Here is an 18,737-nt window from a genome sequence, read left to right as displayed (position 1 = left end):
GTGTGATTTTTTCTAAACAAGCTTAATTGCTGCATGCAGCCTTTTTTCTCATTAACTTGTTAAGAACAGGAGTCATTCTACCCTATTCCAACAGTCTATATTTAAAATAAAATAAAATGCTTGGAGCAAATAGGGCTATATAAATATATACAATTAGGTAGGGGTGTGCGTGGATATGCAATTAAACAGGGCTGCCCTGTTCTCAAAATGATATTTGGTTATTCTATGAAATACATTTCTAATTGAGATATTTAAGTTTTTTCCATATTGCTGTCATGTCTTAATAAAAGTATGCTTTTAACAAGCAAAATAAGCAGTGCAAAATAGTTTGGATTACTTTGTTAGATGGGAAAGAGTTGCGATGCAGAAATCACATCCAATATAAAGACCTGGATGTGAATCGCCCATGTTACCTTGTGTTTACTTTGAGGTGAGGGAGACATGAAGAAAGCTTTTCAATTTCAATAGTTTGTCTGAAGATCCATTCTATATGTCATGTTATGGTTTAAACTTTAAGAGGGGCTCTGACTTGCGCTGCTGCTGCAGTGACAAGACAGCTGATTGATTTGACCTACTTTTGCGCTGCGCAATGGTGACGTAATTAATTATTTGGGAGCAGGTGTGTAAGATTCCAATAGTATACATATTTTAAATGGCTTTCATATACTCTTCCGGATCTGACTAATATGACAAGTTGCTTATTGTGAACACAATACGCTACAAATTAATTGATATAAAAATGTATTTGGATAAAAAATAAAAATAAAAGTTGTATTTTGTTGCCAAGCCCAGCCCAACCCAAAGCCCGACAAATACGTGACCAATTGGACCCGGGCACGTCCGGGTCGGGTTCCGTCGGGTTCGGGCTAAAATCTTAAGCTCTAGAACAGAGTCAGTCAGCATCCCCCACCCCCCTCCGTTAACAAGTTAGTTAACAAGTTTAGTTAGTTACCATGTTACTTTATAAAGCGTTACTACCAACACAGGTAAGCATAATTTGATTATATGTGGTCTGACTGTTTTAATTTCATTGTGGTTAAAGCATAGGCTTAGTTATTTTGTGAACAGATCCGGTCTGAATTAGGCTACTACTGTATATGATTCACAAAGCATTATTTTGTGAACAAATTAGGCCATGTAGGCTACAGTAGCCTATGGGTGAATCTAGGCCTACAGTAGTAATTACGATGCTCAGTCGCAGTGGTTTTCAACCCTTTTCATATCAAGGACCATTATTTAGTCGGACCACCATTTGTTGAGATATAGCCTTTCAGACCTAAAACTTTAAATGTTGTTGTTATTGTTGCATACGACTTTGTCCACAATTCCAGCCATGCTGTATTGATGTGGTAGAGAGATAACAAGCAAACGCTCATCAAAATAACCCATTTTCTGCATTTCTCTAATTGTGTAAACTCTAACTTGTGTAAACAACAAAGTAATGCAGATGTTTAACATTCATTTAACTCTTGAGAATGTAAAATGAAAGGGTCCATTTGGTTTCATTTTACACTCTCAAGAGCATCTGTAAGGGTCCATTTGTTTCCCAACTATCCATTATTTAGCTGAGTTTTCTCAGGTGGTCACCTTCGTCCTCACCTGCATACAGTCCAATGAGATACTCAGGCCTATGTGTGAGGGGCTAATTCGAGCAGGCCAATTAGCCCGTGCCCAAGCTCCTGTACGTGGATCGGGGGTGTTGCCGTGACAGAGGTCCGACAGCTGTGGAGAACCTGTTCCGGCCCTGGGTGGACCAAGGCATGGTGGTACGTCTGGACATTTTCCCCTGGCACCATCGCTTTGACTCGGCTGTTCGCACAGAGAGTCACTCCAGGTATCCAGCCTTCAAGTCCGCCCTGGTAGGAGCAGTGTTGCCCTACAACCGGGCAGATATGGACCTCCTCATCCAGGCAACAAGAGCTAAGAACCCTGTTGCTCTGGCATCTCTCACGGATGCGGACATGATCCGACTCCACATCTCGAGAGAGCATCTAAAACACCATGTGCTGAGAGTTACACTGGGTGCTCAGAAGACGTTCAACCTCATGCACGCAGCCATTGAGGAGATTAAGGGTCCTGCTGGTCTGGATGAGAATGGTGTCAGCCTGTTCAAATCGCCAGGTAAAAGATGTAAACAGTTACTATTGCTATTTTAATATTTGGTTTATTTGTCATGTGCTGGTACTACATACATATTACTGTCCATCTCATAGTTGTGCTTAATGGTTTATTCACAGAAGCCATAGACAGCAGCGTCATCTGGAATGCTTCCTGGACCCTCCATTTATGGTCATGTATAGGGGTGGCTCACACCACTAACATCAATGGCGTAGATGTCCCCTAGGGTGTACGTGGCAGCAACAGCCTGGAAGGATTTCACAGATTCCTACCAAACATGATTCCAGGTATTACTTTGTCAATACATTTGTAAAACCAATTGTGTATTACTATATGTTCAAGTTGACGCTGAAGATGATGTGGTCATGTTGGTGTATATCACTGTTGTATATGGTTGCTGTCGAGTGGAATATGTCCAACAATGTTACTTTTCAGGATTCAAATATAGCAAAAATATCCGATCTACAAGCTCAAAACGTGTTGCGAAGCGTTTTGAGCTTGTAGATCAGCTATGTTTGGTAGACACTATAGTATGATGAATTATGGCATTCATTTACCAAAAGAAAAAGAAAGAAAACCTAAAAGGTTAACAATTTTGCCACCAATACATTTCTATGTCTTACACGTCCCCACTGTGCAGCACGTCCCTATCAGGTTTACCTGATAAGTGGAATCGCACGGTGGAACTCTGACCGGAGTTCAGACTCTGTGTATGGTGGGAAGGGCCGCCACTTCTGGAACTACTCTGCACCACTGTTTGACCGGCTAAACACCCGCTGCCAGCAGCTGTTCGGGGAGAAAGTGGATGAAAATTACAGACGACCAGCCAGTGTGACGTCGAACAAGTTGCTTGGGCTGGAGTTTGTTCAGCCAGAGCTCAGGGGAACCTCGTGCTTTCATGACGGACAACCTCCAAAATGAAGGCCCTGGGGATGAGGGGCTGCAACCTGGTCGGTCTGACCCTGAGGACGGGGCCTATGAGTGTGGTGCAGAGGACAGTGACGCGGTTGCTGCCGTCCTACCCCATCACATTGTGCCCTCCGCCAATGAGACAGGCACAGACCATCCTCCGGCCCTTGTAAGTAATTACATTACATGTCCAGATCTACGCTCTTTGGCATGCAATTTGCTTGCGTTGGCTATTTTTGTGTAAGATTACTGTCAAATAAAATAAATAAAATATCATGGTATTATTGTCTTTCACAACAGGAGGACGCCTGTAGCCTCACATGGAACATGTGTAAACAATGACCTGAATGTGACGAATGGACTGGGCCCCTACCCGGGACAGGACCTCCGTGTAAAAAGTCACTAAAAGTGTAAACCAATACCTGAAGTATTTGACGAGCGGGCTGGTTGAATGGTATGAATCTTCATCATCTTAATCTACCTCTAATGCCTTATCCCTAAACTTCTTAGGCATTTTTTATTATTTTGAAAACATTTTAAAATAGTGAAAATAGATCAGATATTGTCACAATTTATTTTCATTTTTTTTAATAATAAAAAATGCCAAAGTTTAGGCTTTTAGTTTAGTTTTAGATTTTCTGGTTGCATAGCGGCCTTTAGTTATATAAAAGGGAAAATGTTATTATCTGTTATTATTGCTCTTATGTTATTTATTGATTGCACACTTTTGTCACGTTGATGTGACTACTCTCATGGCTGCTATATATCTTGTATGTCCAAAACAAAATAAAACCTTGATTCCTGAATCCCAATTCCACACATTGTCTTCATTTTTGCTGTACAGTACAAAATACAATCAAAGTATTCAGAGGTGGCCACCATTCTCTTCACCATATTACATAAAGTCATTATTGTTAAATTAACATATGAGTTGTATGATATGGGTTAGGGAGAAATTACTGGAAATTACTTTCACAGTACGCCATGCACAAGCCCGGGATTGAACCCAGGACTCTTTGGTCCTGGCCTCAAATCATGAATGCAGTGTCCGATTGCCGTGCAAGGCCTAAGAAGAAATGGCGGCCCTTTTCACATTGGCTTATTATAGCGCCACCTGGAGGCCACAATAACCTACCTGACCTGTGCTCAGAGGAGCACTTTTTCTAGTTTTCTATCAATTACACACACACACACACACACAGCCTTCCATTCATGGATGATTATTTTTTTGCATTCCTGACAAAGAAAATACAACAAATTACATTTTGACAGCAAATTCTGATTTAGACTTAGTCTTAGTCTTTTGAATAACACACCATTTAGTTTTAGTCCTATTTTAGTCATCTGAATTTGTTTAGTCTAGTCTTAGTCGACTAAATATCAAAATCTTAGTCTTTTAGTCTTAATCAACAAAATAACACTGATGATGATGATGATGAAATATGAAGCAATATATAATGAGATTGTTGATTGTTTTATTGAAATATGAACCAATAGGCAGACACATTGTTGATGACACGGTTAATTTGGGGTGGGCAGAGTTTACAACATATTTAAGACAGTAATGAATGTCTCCTCATCAAAAGAAAAGGGCACATAACACAAGAGGACCAATCGACCAATTATCTTGTTTAGAGGCTCTGTACACACTTTATTATCACAACTAACTCCGCCTATATGCTGGTTTCCACTGGTCATGTGATCAGGTCATGTGATCAGGACTAGATAATAAACTGCTCAAAAAAAGTTCGGAAACTTAACTTCGGTCAATTATATCTCCCCTTTAATAATACCAATTGGTATTGTGTTTTATATCATTGTTATCGTTGATTAGTTACCTTTACAAGGAGGTACAGCTTGTAAGGATCGGGCATTCGTGGAATGAGCAACACAGCTAAACGTGCGGGTAGCGCTTCAAAAAGATTTGCCAAAATCATCCAATATGCTTCTGTTGGTAATCGCTCTTGTTTTGAGCAACCTGCCAGCACACACCTGCTGAGAGGTGTGTGCCAGTAGTCACAGGTGTGTGACTGCCTCACAGGTGAGTGACTGGCACCTGAACATGGGTTCTGCACCTTTGTTGAGTTGGAGTGTGTATGCTCCAAGCAGCAACACTGCCCCCATGGAAAGATGCCACGTTTGTCCCTTCAGGATAAGGCCTGTGCAATAGGGCAAGTGAAGCTGGTGTTCCGTTACGCAGATTACGCATTATTTGATGTCAGCCCTGGTACCGTTTGCAGGCAGGTGTGTGCCAGTCACAGGTGTGACTGGCCCCTGAGCATGGGCCCTGCAACTTTGAGATCCGGTTCCGTTGTGCAAATCTGGCCTGTAAATCTATGGTTCCTCAGTGAAGCAAGGGGTCTTGGGTTGTTGTCTTCCTTGTTGACTTCACCAGTCTCACAGAACTTGGTCCTAAGTTTGCAAATGGTACCAGGGCTGACACCAAATAATGCTGTCACTCTGGATAACGGAACACCAGCTTCACTTGCCCTATTGCACAGGCCTCATCCTGAAGGGACAAACGTGGCATCTTTCCATGGGGGCAGTGTTGCTGCTTGGAGCATACACACTCCAACTCAACAAAGGTGCAGAACCCATGTTCAGGTGCCAGTCACTCACCTGTGAGGCAGTCACACACCTGTGACTACTGGCACACACCTCTCAGCAGGTGTGTGCTGGCAGGTTGCTCAAAACAAGAGCGATTACCAACAGAAGCATATTGGGTGATTTTGGCACATTTTTTGGAGGCGCTACCCACACATTCAGCTGTGTTGCTCATTCCACGAATGCCCGATCCTTACAAGCTGTACCTCGTTGTAAAGGTGACTAATCAACGATAACAATGATATAAAACACAATACCAATTGGTATTATTAAAGAGGAGATATTATTGACCAAAGTTAAGTTTCCGAACCTTTTTTTAGCAGTTTTAGATAACAGATAATCATGAAATAATGGCTGATATATCGTCCATTATTTGCCTTTTTAAATATAACTGCAATTATGCAGCTAGAGAGTCCCAATTGATTTTTGTTTTTTTTACCACTTCCAACATTATTTAGGCTTCAGATTGTTCAGAATGCTCTACAAGCTCACAACGTCGCAAACACTATTCTGGAATGTTCCGTTATTGACTAACCGTAATCATTGATAATTCGTAATTCACCTGAAAAGTGAAACCTATGGGGGAGTGGTCAAACATGTAATCTGATAAACCTGTGGGGAAGTGGTCAAACATGTAATCTGATACTAGGGGGAGTGGTCATACATGTAATCAGATACTAGGGGAAGTGGTCAGTCATGTAATCTGATACTAGGGGGGTTGGTCAAACATTGTGGGCATGTATTTCAACTTGAAGGTAAAGGGGGAATCCCTAAACTAGTCAGCGCATTATATCATTGCTAGGAGACCATGTCAATAGGTTGTTGTTACTAGGAGACAATGTCAACAGTGTGTTGTTGCTAGGAGAACAGTTGTTTACACCAGTACAAAGGTGTAAGCTCCAATGTATGTAACAGTTAAAACACAGCAGTGGTTCTCCACCTTTTCAGGCTACAACCCCCCCAAAATAATCACATTTGAACTGGGGACTCCCCCAAAATAATCATAATTATGTGAGTTGAGGCATTACATTTAGTTCGACTCGGTTCCACAGATACATATTGTGAAAATAGCTGATCTACATCTACATCAACACCTTTTGCCTCTTTCTTATATTATTTGGCCAATGTTTGACCAGTATAGTTTGTTGATTACTTATGATGCAGTAATGGTCTTTTTTCATTTAATTTCTTTGTTTTCTTTTTTTCTCTCTTTGTAATAGGTATTAAAACGGTCTTAAAAGTCCTTAAATTGTCACTTTACTGTCAGCTGGGGACCCCCCAAAATCATGTGGGGACCCCCCTGGGGGTCCCGACCCATAGGTTGAGAACCACTGGTTTACAGAACGCTCAGGGTGTGCCTCTAGTGCTTGGTGTTCAGGCTGACTTCTCTCCGTTAACATCATTAACACAAACTAAAGTTAACACAGACAGCTAGATTTAATAACTCATATTATGATGACAACACACAGTAAATGCATAAATAAATGAATAAATAAATGAATAAATGAATGAATAAATAAATAAATAAATAAATAAATAAATAAATAAATAAATAAATAAATAAATAAATAAATAAATAAATAAATACGTAAATATGTGTTATAATGTCCAGTTGTTATTGTGGCTGATAAGAGAGCTGAGAAATCATGATGTAGGTCAGCTGGAATTCGCTCTGAAACGGGAGACGTTTGAGTTTATCAGGGGTAGAAGGCGTGCTGGTTTTTGTTCATCCGACGTCCTGCGTAAGTTACCACAAACACGTCACTTTTTTGAATCACGTCACTCAAATCAAAGCAGGCGAGACAACGATGCCTTGAGATTATCACATTAAACTCCCTTCGCTTGTCTGAGCCAATCACAGAGCATCTGAACTTAAGGTCCTCCCCTGCCATGCTGATTAAAAGCATAAACATCTATCTATCTATCTATCTATCTATCTATCTATCTTGGTGTATATTCTCTTGGATTATCTATTGTTTTGGTGGAACAAACGTATGCATAATAAAACAAACATAATTGAATACTAAATTAGTTAATGTGAAGCTACTTTGGGATGTTTTTTGGGGGGAAAGATATTTGTCATGTCCATTTATTGATCAGAGATAGATTTTTCTGTGGATTTAAACCACACATTGGACGTGTGAAATATGACTTTAAATAGCTCTATATTGTGATAGTGATCATTGCTATGGATTGTTTGTTCAGTAACAGGGGTCTGGCCAAGCTCTTCAGTTCTTTATCAAACAGAACCTTTTGCATTTTCAGGTCGGGATATCAATTATATCCAATCAGGAGCGATAACTCCATGAAGCTTACATTTTGTAGTGTTCCAGATACAATATTGTATGCTCATGATCTTGTTTTATCACTTCCAAGTTCACTTGTTTATCCTGTATCCTGTATGAGTTATCTCTCCTGATAGGATCAAAATTGGTATCCCGACCTGAAAATGCATTTTATGTTTAGGCCTACTAAAGAGCTGGAGACATGGGGAGACCTGTTTTACAAAAAAAACATTCCATAGCAATGTATGAATATAGAGCTATTTACAACTTTTAACTGAAATAATAATATTAAAACAATCACTTGCATCCCCTTTAACTCCAGCTGCCTTCTCTATACATATGCCTTTGTCCTTGCTTACTCTTGATAATCCTAAACCTTGCTAACTTTTAATGATCTTGCTAGTCCTTGGTAACCTTAACCCGCTGTCAGTTAAGAGTCGCCACAACGAAGCCTAAACTTTAAGCAGAAGAGGAAATTGACAATCACAGTGATAATGTGTTTCTATTGGACTGTCAATTTCTGAGACATGCCTATTATCAGCAAGCTGGGAGTTGATGGGAGTTGTAGTTTTACTCTACTGGAAGTATAAACATTAACTAAATTCCAATACCCACATTTCCACTCACTCACTCACTCGGTCTTCCAGCTTGACCCGGAAATCGTTCGAGTCCCAAATGTTAATTTGCTTTTGGAGGAGCTGAGACCGGAGAGATAGTGTGAGCTCCCCAAGCCACTTGGAGCCGGGATCAGCGGTTACACATCAAATGTTCACTTCAGCCTGTTTCTTGTCAAGTCGCCAGAAGCGTTGACTGACTATCTGTATTGCTATTGGACAGTCTCCTCAGGTTATGGGATGGAAAATATGCTGTCTGGATGATGGGATCGAAAACACGTTACTCGTGACTCAAAGATGATTAGGGCCGACATAACTTTGATCTACTCTTATCCTCAGAGCCGTCTGGGAGAAATGCGGGGCCCTGTGCGAAGTTGCGTGCGCGCGCGCACGATTTTTGGGCGGTTTTGGGCGAATATTTCCGAGTTTTTGGTGGTTATTTGCGGTTATTTCTCGGTATAACTCTTACTAAACGTGAATCTGTTCACTAAAAAAAAAAAAAAAAAAAAAAAAAAGTTTTTTTTTTTTTTCGTTTTTTTTGCGGGGCTCCCCCAAGCGCGGGGCCCTGTGCGACCGCACCGTTCGCACTACCCTTCCTGCGGCCCTGCTTATCCTGATAATGTAAACACAACGCAGTGTGTGTATGACAAAACATATTGAGGAAGGGAACGGTCATGGGCCCATTGTTTTTTTGTAATGTGGCTATCAGTCCAACCTGCTGGATTCCTCCGGACCGGCATCTAATCCTTGCCTCCTGGACTAAGGAACGAGTGGAAGTTAGAGTATTGCAATGTGGCTAACGTATAACTGACTTCTCAGCTCTCTGCTCTAGGCAAAGGGGGCAGGGTGTTTAATACAAGTACGAACAGAGGAAATAAAATGCAACATGACGTCATGGCAATCATCAAACTATATTATTATCATTATTATTGTTATTGTTATTGTTATTGTTATTGTTATTATTATTACTATTGAAATAAAAAAGACAGACAGGTGAATATTGCCGGTTCGTGTGTGTGTGTGTGTGTGTGTGTGTGTGTGTGTGTGTGTGTGTGTGTGTGTGTGTGTGTCTGCGCGCGCGCACGTGTATGTGTGTGTGTGTGCTTTGCACATTTGTGAGAGATATGGGAATATATGTCTCTGTATATATATATATGTATACAAATGTATATAGGCTACACACATATGTATTGTATGTATTCATGTGCGTCCATGCATGCATGTGTATATGTATGCGTATACTCTGTTTGTGTGTGTGTGTGTGTGTGTGTGTGTGTGTGTGTGTGTGTGTGTGTGTGTGTGTGTGTGTGTGTGTGTGTGTTTGTGTGTGTGTGTGTGTGTTTGTGCTTGTCCATCCATTGGGTGGATATAGACAGTCTTTACTGTCTCCTGGGTGTGAACTTCATCTCCCACAATGCACCAGTGTCACTCCTGAAACAAAGGCAGCAGAAGATTAGAATGGACGACCGACAGACAGACAGACAGACAGACAGACAGACAGACAGACAGACACACAGACAGACACACAGACAGACAAGGGGCAGCCATAACTGAATGGTTAGAGAGCCCGCCTGGGAAACCGAAGGCCCCAGGTTCTATTCCAGGCCTCGGCAATGTGTCGAGGGGTTCCTGATATGAGCAAGACCCCAACTCTCTGAGGCACCGCCCCCTGTAGTGCCCACTGCGCCTGTTACTTAAAGTATCATTCATAGTCGGACGTAAGGATACGTAACGAGCGCCGGCGCTCCTTACGTTGTCGTTTTTGTCTCCCCCTCCGTCACTTACGGCTCCAGGATTTCCTTCCGTGCAGTCGACATTCACCGTCAGGCCGACGTGCACGTTGACTGTAGTACCACTGGCGCCCGTTGGCAGTATAAGGGGAAAAAAGTTTCCCTCTGCCCCTCTTTCTCCACGTTGGTGGAAGTACTTGAGTAAATGTACTTAATTACAAAAATACCGTCGATCCATGGTCTGTGACAAAATGAACCCAGCCATTCCCTAAAGTTAAACACACACACACACACACACAAATAATATAGAGCACAGTGCAGTAGGGGTCGAAACTCACGTTTTGTAGACAACCATTGTTTTTGTCTAGTTTGTGGACAGCTCTGAAACTTTTATTGCGTTGTTTTGGCTAGATGCTACAATGGTAGCTTCATGTTGTTAGCTGCGCTGCGATGTTGCCAGGTTTTGTGAGAGAAATAAGCAACCAGGTCTATGAAAACAAGCCCAAAAGAATCGACTATGCCACATCACATGAAAATAGCAGATCTACAATATATGTTTGAGAATCACTGGTTTAAATAATAATTGGCCCAAATAAGCAACTACATTTTAGAAACAAGCCCAAATAAAACCGCAACCACCAATAAAAAATTGCTTGTTTGTTTACAAGCAACTTTACAGAATAATAAGCCCAAAGTCGCTTATAATAAGCAGACATGGCAACATTATGGGTACGTACATAATCTCGCAACTGCCATCTAGTGGATGAATAGGTGTATTACGCCTGTACACTTTAAAATAAATAAAATAACCCCTAAATAACGTGAGCGACTATGCATGTGTCCGTAAAGAACGGACGGAATCCTTCACCCTGTGACGCACGTTTTCAGACCCATCTAGGGACTTTGAACGGGCCTTAAGATGGGTTACATGCAGATACCTCATTTCACTGTGTATGCAAATACCACAAAGGAGTATAGATAGTAAGTACCTGGTCATGGTCAGCAGTTTCTCCAGTTATAACTATTCTCTTCTCTATCCTTGCGGCTGAAATCCCTCCTTTCACCACCTAATGACACATATTGATGATGATTCATGTCATATAAGGCTTAGATTACACACCACTGTGTGTGTGTGTGTGTGTGTGTGTGTGTGTGTGTGATCTCACCCGTGGAGCTTCAAATGCCTTCACCAGGGCTGCAACGTCCTAGTGGGAAAAAGAAAAATAAACAAAAGGGTGAGAAAAAAAAAAAGAAAAAAATAACTCAGACTATGGCACGTTCAAAACACACATGCATATGCACACGCACCAACGGAAGCACACACGCACGCACGCGCACACATAATATATATTTCATATATATTATATTACACAAGTTTTTGATCCAAGCTGGAACACAATAGACTGGTTGAGCATTCAAATAAACTGAAATGCACAAAGCCCAGACCAGCCGATGCAAGCTGACAAGAACGTGCATCAGGCACACACGGTGACGACCCCGGGCAAAACATCTGGTTATTTAGGAGTCCCATAACATCACTTTCTTATGACACAAGGTGGTCACATGACCAGCAAGCATGGTTAGGGACCACACAGGCAGGAGGTTAAGAGGAGATCCAGATGCATTATGCGAAGTGTGGTTGTCTTACGGGAACGGGGTACAGTTGACTAACGGATGATGTTTAGAGGGATTGGGGCGGAGTCAGGGGTGTGGTAGTTGGGAGATTTTGCTTGGTTGAAAGACATTTTTAATTAATTTTACGTATTATTAAAATGGATACTATATTAACACATTGGGTGCCGGAAATAGTCGCGTTGAGTGCCAAAACCGTAGATCTACGTGAAGAGATGTATTTATTTATTTATTTATTTTTCCACGTGGGGCGCTCTAACGCAACTTTGGAATGATTCACGGAGCTTGAAAGAAGGAGAGGATGGAAGTGGATCCATGGCAAAAAAAAAAACCTCCCACCCGCACCCATTATAAGCTTCATATCTCCATTTATTTTTTAACGTGGTGGAAACAAGCCGTTTTCGATGGGTGATCGCTCTGCAATGGAGGATCGCGTTAGAAATATTATTGTTCCAGGCGTTAGTCGGGACCCTCGACCATCGTGCACGCAGCTTTTGTTTACATCTGCGTCTACGTCGTGGCGTCTACAGACTACAGCCGTAAACAGCGCGGTGTAAACGGTAAGAATGCCGGCACCAGATGTACCCTGTTTCAATAAACCTCTGGCATCCCAAGTGTTAAGAGGAGGCAGTACTTTAGAGGGAGTAGATTAGAGTTGTCGTGTACAGGGGTAAATTAGAGTAGGACTTTAGAGAAGGCACATTAAAGAGGTAGTTCAGACAGAAGGTATAGTTTATAATGGTAGGTTAGAGGGGGTATAGTTTATTGAGGAGGTTTAGGCAGCAGTTAGTTTATAGTGGTAGTTTAGAGGGCATTCTATTTTTCTCCATGCAACCCCATTCAGCTTAGACCTAACCTTATTCATAACCTTAACCTTAAAGTTAAACTTAATAGTTCACCCAAAACATTACAATATGTTCTATCAATTGCACACCCCAGCCTTGAATTCATGGATTTCTTTTAGTTTTTGTTGCATTCCTAAGCCAACAATTTGATGACCGGTTGATGTCTCCGGTAGGAGACTCAATGTAGACTCTTTGAGTCTCCTACCGGCTACCGCAGACCCTGCTGGTCATCAAATTATTAGCTTAGGAATGCGACAAAAATTAAAAAAATCTCCATAAATTCAAGGCTCCATGCAGTGAGTAATCGATAGATAAAAAGTACTTTTGGGGATGAACTATCCCATTAACCTCTGTAAAACTATGCCTAAATCTAACCTAACCTCAAAAGCATTTTATCCCCCAAATAGGAAAAAAATAAAAATAAATGTCCACAGTGGGATTTGATCCCAAAAGGTTGGAACTGAAAGTCCAGTGATTGGTGCAGCACACTACCGAAGCAGCTGGTGGGATGGGCTTTCGGGAGTTATTTGAATGTGAAGCAATGGGGAAGTCACGATTTTGCATTCAGCAATCGGCAAGTAGGTAGGGCAGGACCTTATGAATCAGGATGCAGAAACATATCACACGTTCAGAGGAGTAGTTTAGAGCTCCACCATACCGATGAGATGAACTCTAATATCATTGTGTGGGCTACTTTATTATTATGAAAAAAGGGTGCACATCCCCACAGTTTCTTTAAACACGGTGCTGGACACAAACAATTATCAAGTGAAGAAAAAGGAAATGTCCGCACACGATTTTCACGGTTTCTCTCCCGTCTCTACTTTTCTTCATTAGGACTTTTTTTCTCTTTCCTCAGGCTGCACCCGGGCCAGTGTAATTGTACTAGAGGTGATTCATCAGTGGTGTGTTCTAGATTTTTTTGGAGGGTATACTATAACTATTCCCCCCCTAGTTCCTCCCACACGCACGGCACGCACACGCGTATAATTAATTAATGTAAACAAAATTGCGCGCGCTCCGCGTGCGTTTCGGCCCCGCACAGACTCGGTCAGGCCCACTCAGGCCCAGTTTCACAGTAACACTGAGCACACTTACAATGTTAATCACCCTGTAACCAACCACTTTGGAGCTGCTTTTAGCCTTAGATGCATTTTCAATGCAAAGTTATGATATAGAATAGTGCAAGGATTGTTATAAATAAATGCTGGTTAGGCTTATCAGATATAATAGCAGTGTTAACAGCGAGCATTCCTGTATCTATTACAGAATAGTATTAACTTGGCATTGAAGACACAAACTGTATTGAAGATTAAAGTTGTTGCTGTGCTATGACGCGCAATTTGAATACTAATGAAGTACTCAATTCAGTGACCTACGTTCAATGAAGTGAATGGCAGGTCATTGAAATGTGTGAATTCCTTCGCCAGTAGCCATTAATTAACACCTCAAGAACAATACACATAAGCCTCAGAGTCAGACTAGTCAGACGGACCGCATTCTTGCTGTTTGTATTGCTGTCCTCCCAGCCCAGCCACCTGGGTGTATCGTATCAGATGCGTATCAACGTATCAGATACGCCGTTTCGAACTGTTTTAGAATGTATACGGTGGCGACGAAAAAAATCTGCAGGCCATACTGCGTATACAGCGTACCACGTTAGAAAACATCACTGTGATTCATACAAGAATCGCAATTCTAATGTTAACCTACTATCTATTAATACACATTTGTATTATTTTATTTTATTATTTTATTATTAGACTGCAATTTGTATGCATTTGATGTATTATGTGTATTATGATGTTTTATCTTGTGTCCTTGCTTACTGTAAGTCGCTCTGGATTAAGAGCGTCTGCTAAATGCTAAACTGTAAACTGTAAAACATATACTATACCTGTGTACAGTATATTATATTTCTGTCTAACCTACACTGTACAATATGTGATGTCATGCCTATTACCTACCTTTTAATTTATTCTATAAGCACATTTAATCAAACTAAGTGCTTTACACGAAACAAGTGTATAGAAACACATTACAAGGAGATGTGAAACGTTTTTTGTTCCAGCAAAATAACCTACAGATTATTGAATGATGGAAAGTAATCCTATCCTACAATGAAGTTGTGAAGCATTTTTGTGATTTGTTACAAAGAAAAAAAGAGAAATTACAGTATTTGTTTAATTACATTTTTGGAAGTGGCATGTTCTCAGAAATATACGTCAGCTAGCCTAAACCTATTTCAAAGTACAAACAGTTACAGTATTTTTGTTTGATAAATTTTTTGAGAAGTGGCAAGTTCTGGCAACTAGCCTAAGCCTACCAATTTTACTTATGTAACAGCAGTTTTATGTTTTAATTAATGTAATTTATTGGCATTTTTGTGATTTGTTAAGAAAAAAGGAGTGGCATGTTCTCAGAAATATAAAGGCACCTAAGCCTATTTCATTTAAAAAGTTGATTTTGTTTTGTTGTTTTTTCACAAAAAACAGTTACAGTATTTTTGTATAATTACATTTTTGAGAAGTGGCAAGTTCTGGCAGCTAGCCTAAGCCTACCAATTGTATTTATGTAACAGCAGTTTTATTACTTAACTTATTATTGTTCTGGTAACTGAGAAGTGTCAGACCAGTTTAGTACAAAAATGTGTGCAACCATGAATGAATTAGTTTTGGATTTACCTGCGTGTGTCTACATTTTTGCAATCAGTTGATGAAACCTTTACGATTATAAAAGCTACGTGTATCGAGAATCGATTTTGAATCGAGAATCGTTTTGAATCGAGAATCGATTTTGAATCGGGTATCGATTTTGAATCGAAAAAATAATCGACTTTGAATCGGGAATAGGGTTGTATTGAAAAAAAAAGTGTTTTAATTTAATCGTGACCCCAAGAATCGGAATCGAATCGTGGGATACCCAACGATTCACAGCCCTAAATAGTACCGAACCTATAAATACATTTTTAAAAAAAGACCCGCCCTTGGCCGCCTCTGATTGGCCACTTTCAGCCTTTACACACACACACACACACACACACACACACACACACCGGAGCACTGTTTCACCGAACGTCCGGTTATAAACTTAATGCAGGGTTTATGAAATCACGCGAGGCAATGTTAGTGCTCGCTGTTCGCTCAAGTGCATATAGGCTACGCAATTAAGCGTAGGCTACATAACTTGACTGTGTTGCCTGCTAATGTTGCTGCTATGCTGCTTTTCAACACATACAGTAGTAGGCTTGGCTATACTGTTGACTTTGAACTTCATATTTGCAAGATACTACCCATACAGTAATACATCCAGAGACAAACGCAAACAAACATACTACTATAAATCCATTAATTACATTAATCATAGCCTTGATCAGGGCAGGAATTTCACGACGGCCATGGCCGTCGTTGCCCCTCTCATTGGCCGTGTGCCCCTCGAATAATGACACGGCCACAGTAGCCGTAGTGCCCCAGCTGCGCCCAGCAACTGATTTCACAGTTTTTCCTCTGCACGATTTTCCTGTCAATACGTTTTTTATTAGACACCAGTCCCTTTGGTTGAGCTGCGCACCTACAACATGCACAGTGGTAGGTAGGTTTGATTTTGAGCCGCCCTCGAATGAACCGTCGGAATCCCGCAACACAGTGTAATAGACACAAAAGCATCACCGGGCCAAACAGTAGATAAATCTAACGCAGCCTGTTGAACTAATCAATGGTAGGTTTGATTTCTAGCCTGAGAGCGAGAGAGAGGATGTGCCCCGATGTTTTTTTCAACAGCAAAATATAGATGAATACATCTGATAAAATACAGCGAAATCCCCAAATTATGAGTCTTAATATAAAGCAAGCAATAGAATAACTGCAAACAAATTATACGTTTAGGCTATCAATATCATACAAAAGAGTGACCTCACCGCTCTGATGGACAATAAATAAATAATCCTTTTGCAAACCACATCCATGTTCTGTTCGTTTGTCAACAATGATCTAAATGGGAAGTTTATTTCAGCAGCTACAATGTGACAGTTTTAGTCCGTTTTTTGGTGCGCAGACTGCGCAGCACAGTCCTCGTTTAACACTTGCATGACTAAGCTATCAATATGACCGATTTTGAGAATTTAAAATGGATTATCTTCTCTCATGAAGCTCTGAGAAAGTTCCCCTTTCATGACTTTTCCTAAATATTTGTTTCAAATCATCTTTTTTTCTTCTGAAACGTATTATAAATATGAAATATATACCATATATACCATCCCAACCGTTATATTTCGGCTAAATTGACCGCTCTCCCCCTCTCTCCCCCAGGCAAGAGCAGTTGACACCTCTAGACCCCCCGCAGAGCGGCCCGTAGACGAGCTGCAGCAGCGAGTCTATGCGAGTCTATGTTGCCATGTCTGCTTATTATAAGCGACTTTGGGCTTGTTTTTCGCGTATTTCTATTATTATTAATATTATAATTATATATATAATTACATTATAATGGTAATACTTTTCTACTCCACTACAGCTCAGAGGCAAATCTTGTACTTTTACTTCACTACAATTATTTGAAAACTTTAGTTACTAGTTACTTTGCAGATATAAATATATTTTCATACTTGTTTAGATTAGAGCTTCATGCATTTTTATTAGGTATATATTTATATAGAAAGGTCTAACCAGGGACTGGTGTTGCAAATTAGCCTCGGCTATTACCCCATTCATGCCTCACTGTTTTCTAAGGGCACAACGACGCATGCAGTAACATTTTCATAGACCTGACTGCTTATTTCTCTCGCAAAATTTGGCGACCCATTTTCCACTTTCCCTTTCACTGCAAAGCGGTGGAAAAAGACGCAGCAACTGTTTTATGCTTGAAGATCAGATATTTTGCGCAGGATTGAGCACATTTGTGGAACATAGCATTGTGTTCACTTGTTGCACTGAGGGAGGAAGAGAGGAGACGCGTTTGTCAGCGACGTGGACAGCTGATAGAATGAGAGCTTTACGCTCAGACAATAATGTGAATATTATTATTATGAATAATAATAATTTAGGTTTGTCACTGGGTTGTTTACAAGTTACTATAGTTCGCTTGCTGCTACTAAAGCAGCATTACATGACGGTCATATTATGACAGTCATGACGAAACTTCAACCTGTTTTTTGCACTTTCTCCATTTAGAGCCCGTACATCTACATAAACGTTCGGATTTCAAATATAAAGTTTTTATTCCGTGGCCACGGATGTTACAATTTACTTCGGGTGGGTATAAGTACCCGTAACTTCTGTATTGTTCAATAAAAAGCATTTTAATCCGATTGGCGGTCATTTTCTCATAGAGTTATAGTGTAGTGCAATTACACCTCCGAACCGATAGGGTCACGTAGTTGAAAGCATGGAGAAAATACGGAGAAAATGGCCACCGATCGGATTAAAATGTTTTTTATTGGACAATACGGAAAATATGGGTACTTATGGGTTACCCGAATAGAATTGTAACATCCCTGGCCATGAGGTAAGCACTTTATATTTGAAATCTGAACGTTTGTGTAGATGTACGGGCTGTAAATGGAGAAAGTGCAAACACCAGGTGTAAGTTTATCGCTACATGCTAAGAAGCTAACGTGAGTTCGTCAGCATTAGTTTGGGCACTTTGGGGTCGGATTAGTGTTTTTGTTGGAACATTAAGCCGACACGCAACACCACGTTTAATGTTACGTTGTAAACAACCACCACCAAACCTTTTGTTAACTTATAACTCGATCTCTTTGTGGTGAACGCTTGTGTCTCTTCAAGTTGTTGTGTTTTTCCCACATTGCTTGCCTTCGGATAAAATCAAGCATTGTGTTTTGTTCTCCACATCGATGTAGCGAAAATGTGTCCATATCACCTCTTCTCTTTCTCCCGAGCCCCGTGCAAAGCATTTTACCGTTTTATTTTGTAAAGTTGCATGCAGTAACACTTTCATAGACCTACCTGCTTATTTCTCTCTCAAAATTTGGCAACCCATTTTCAA

General features: G+C 40.6%; 1 protein-coding gene across 2 annotated transcripts in view; it reads right to left on the bottom strand.

Moving 5' to 3' along the window:
• Nucleotides 1-9,875: 9,875 nt before the first annotated feature.
• LOC308080851 (band 4.1-like protein 3) overlaps nucleotides 9,876-18,737 on the bottom strand; it is a 69,287-nt gene continuing 60,425 nt past the window's right edge. For both annotated transcript variants that reach the window (XM_080422889.1, XM_080422890.1), the window contains 3 exons: nucleotides 11,427-11,465; nucleotides 11,250-11,327; nucleotides 9,876-9,961 (listed from right to left, as the gene is read on the bottom strand). In XM_080422889.1, the coding sequence (XP_080279015.1) occupies nucleotides 9,956-9,961; nucleotides 11,250-11,327; nucleotides 11,427-11,465 (123 nt within the window). In that variant the 3' untranslated portion in view covers nucleotides 9,876-9,955. The remainder of the gene's footprint in view (nucleotides 9,962-11,249; nucleotides 11,328-11,426; nucleotides 11,466-18,737) is intronic.

This window comes from Gymnoscopelus braueri, assembly GCF_963280865.1.
Source record: "Gymnoscopelus braueri genome assembly, chromosome: 24".
Lineage (NCBI taxonomy): Eukaryota > Metazoa > Chordata > Actinopteri > Myctophiformes > Myctophidae > Gymnoscopelus > Gymnoscopelus braueri.
This window is presented reverse-complemented; position numbering and strand designations above follow the sequence as displayed.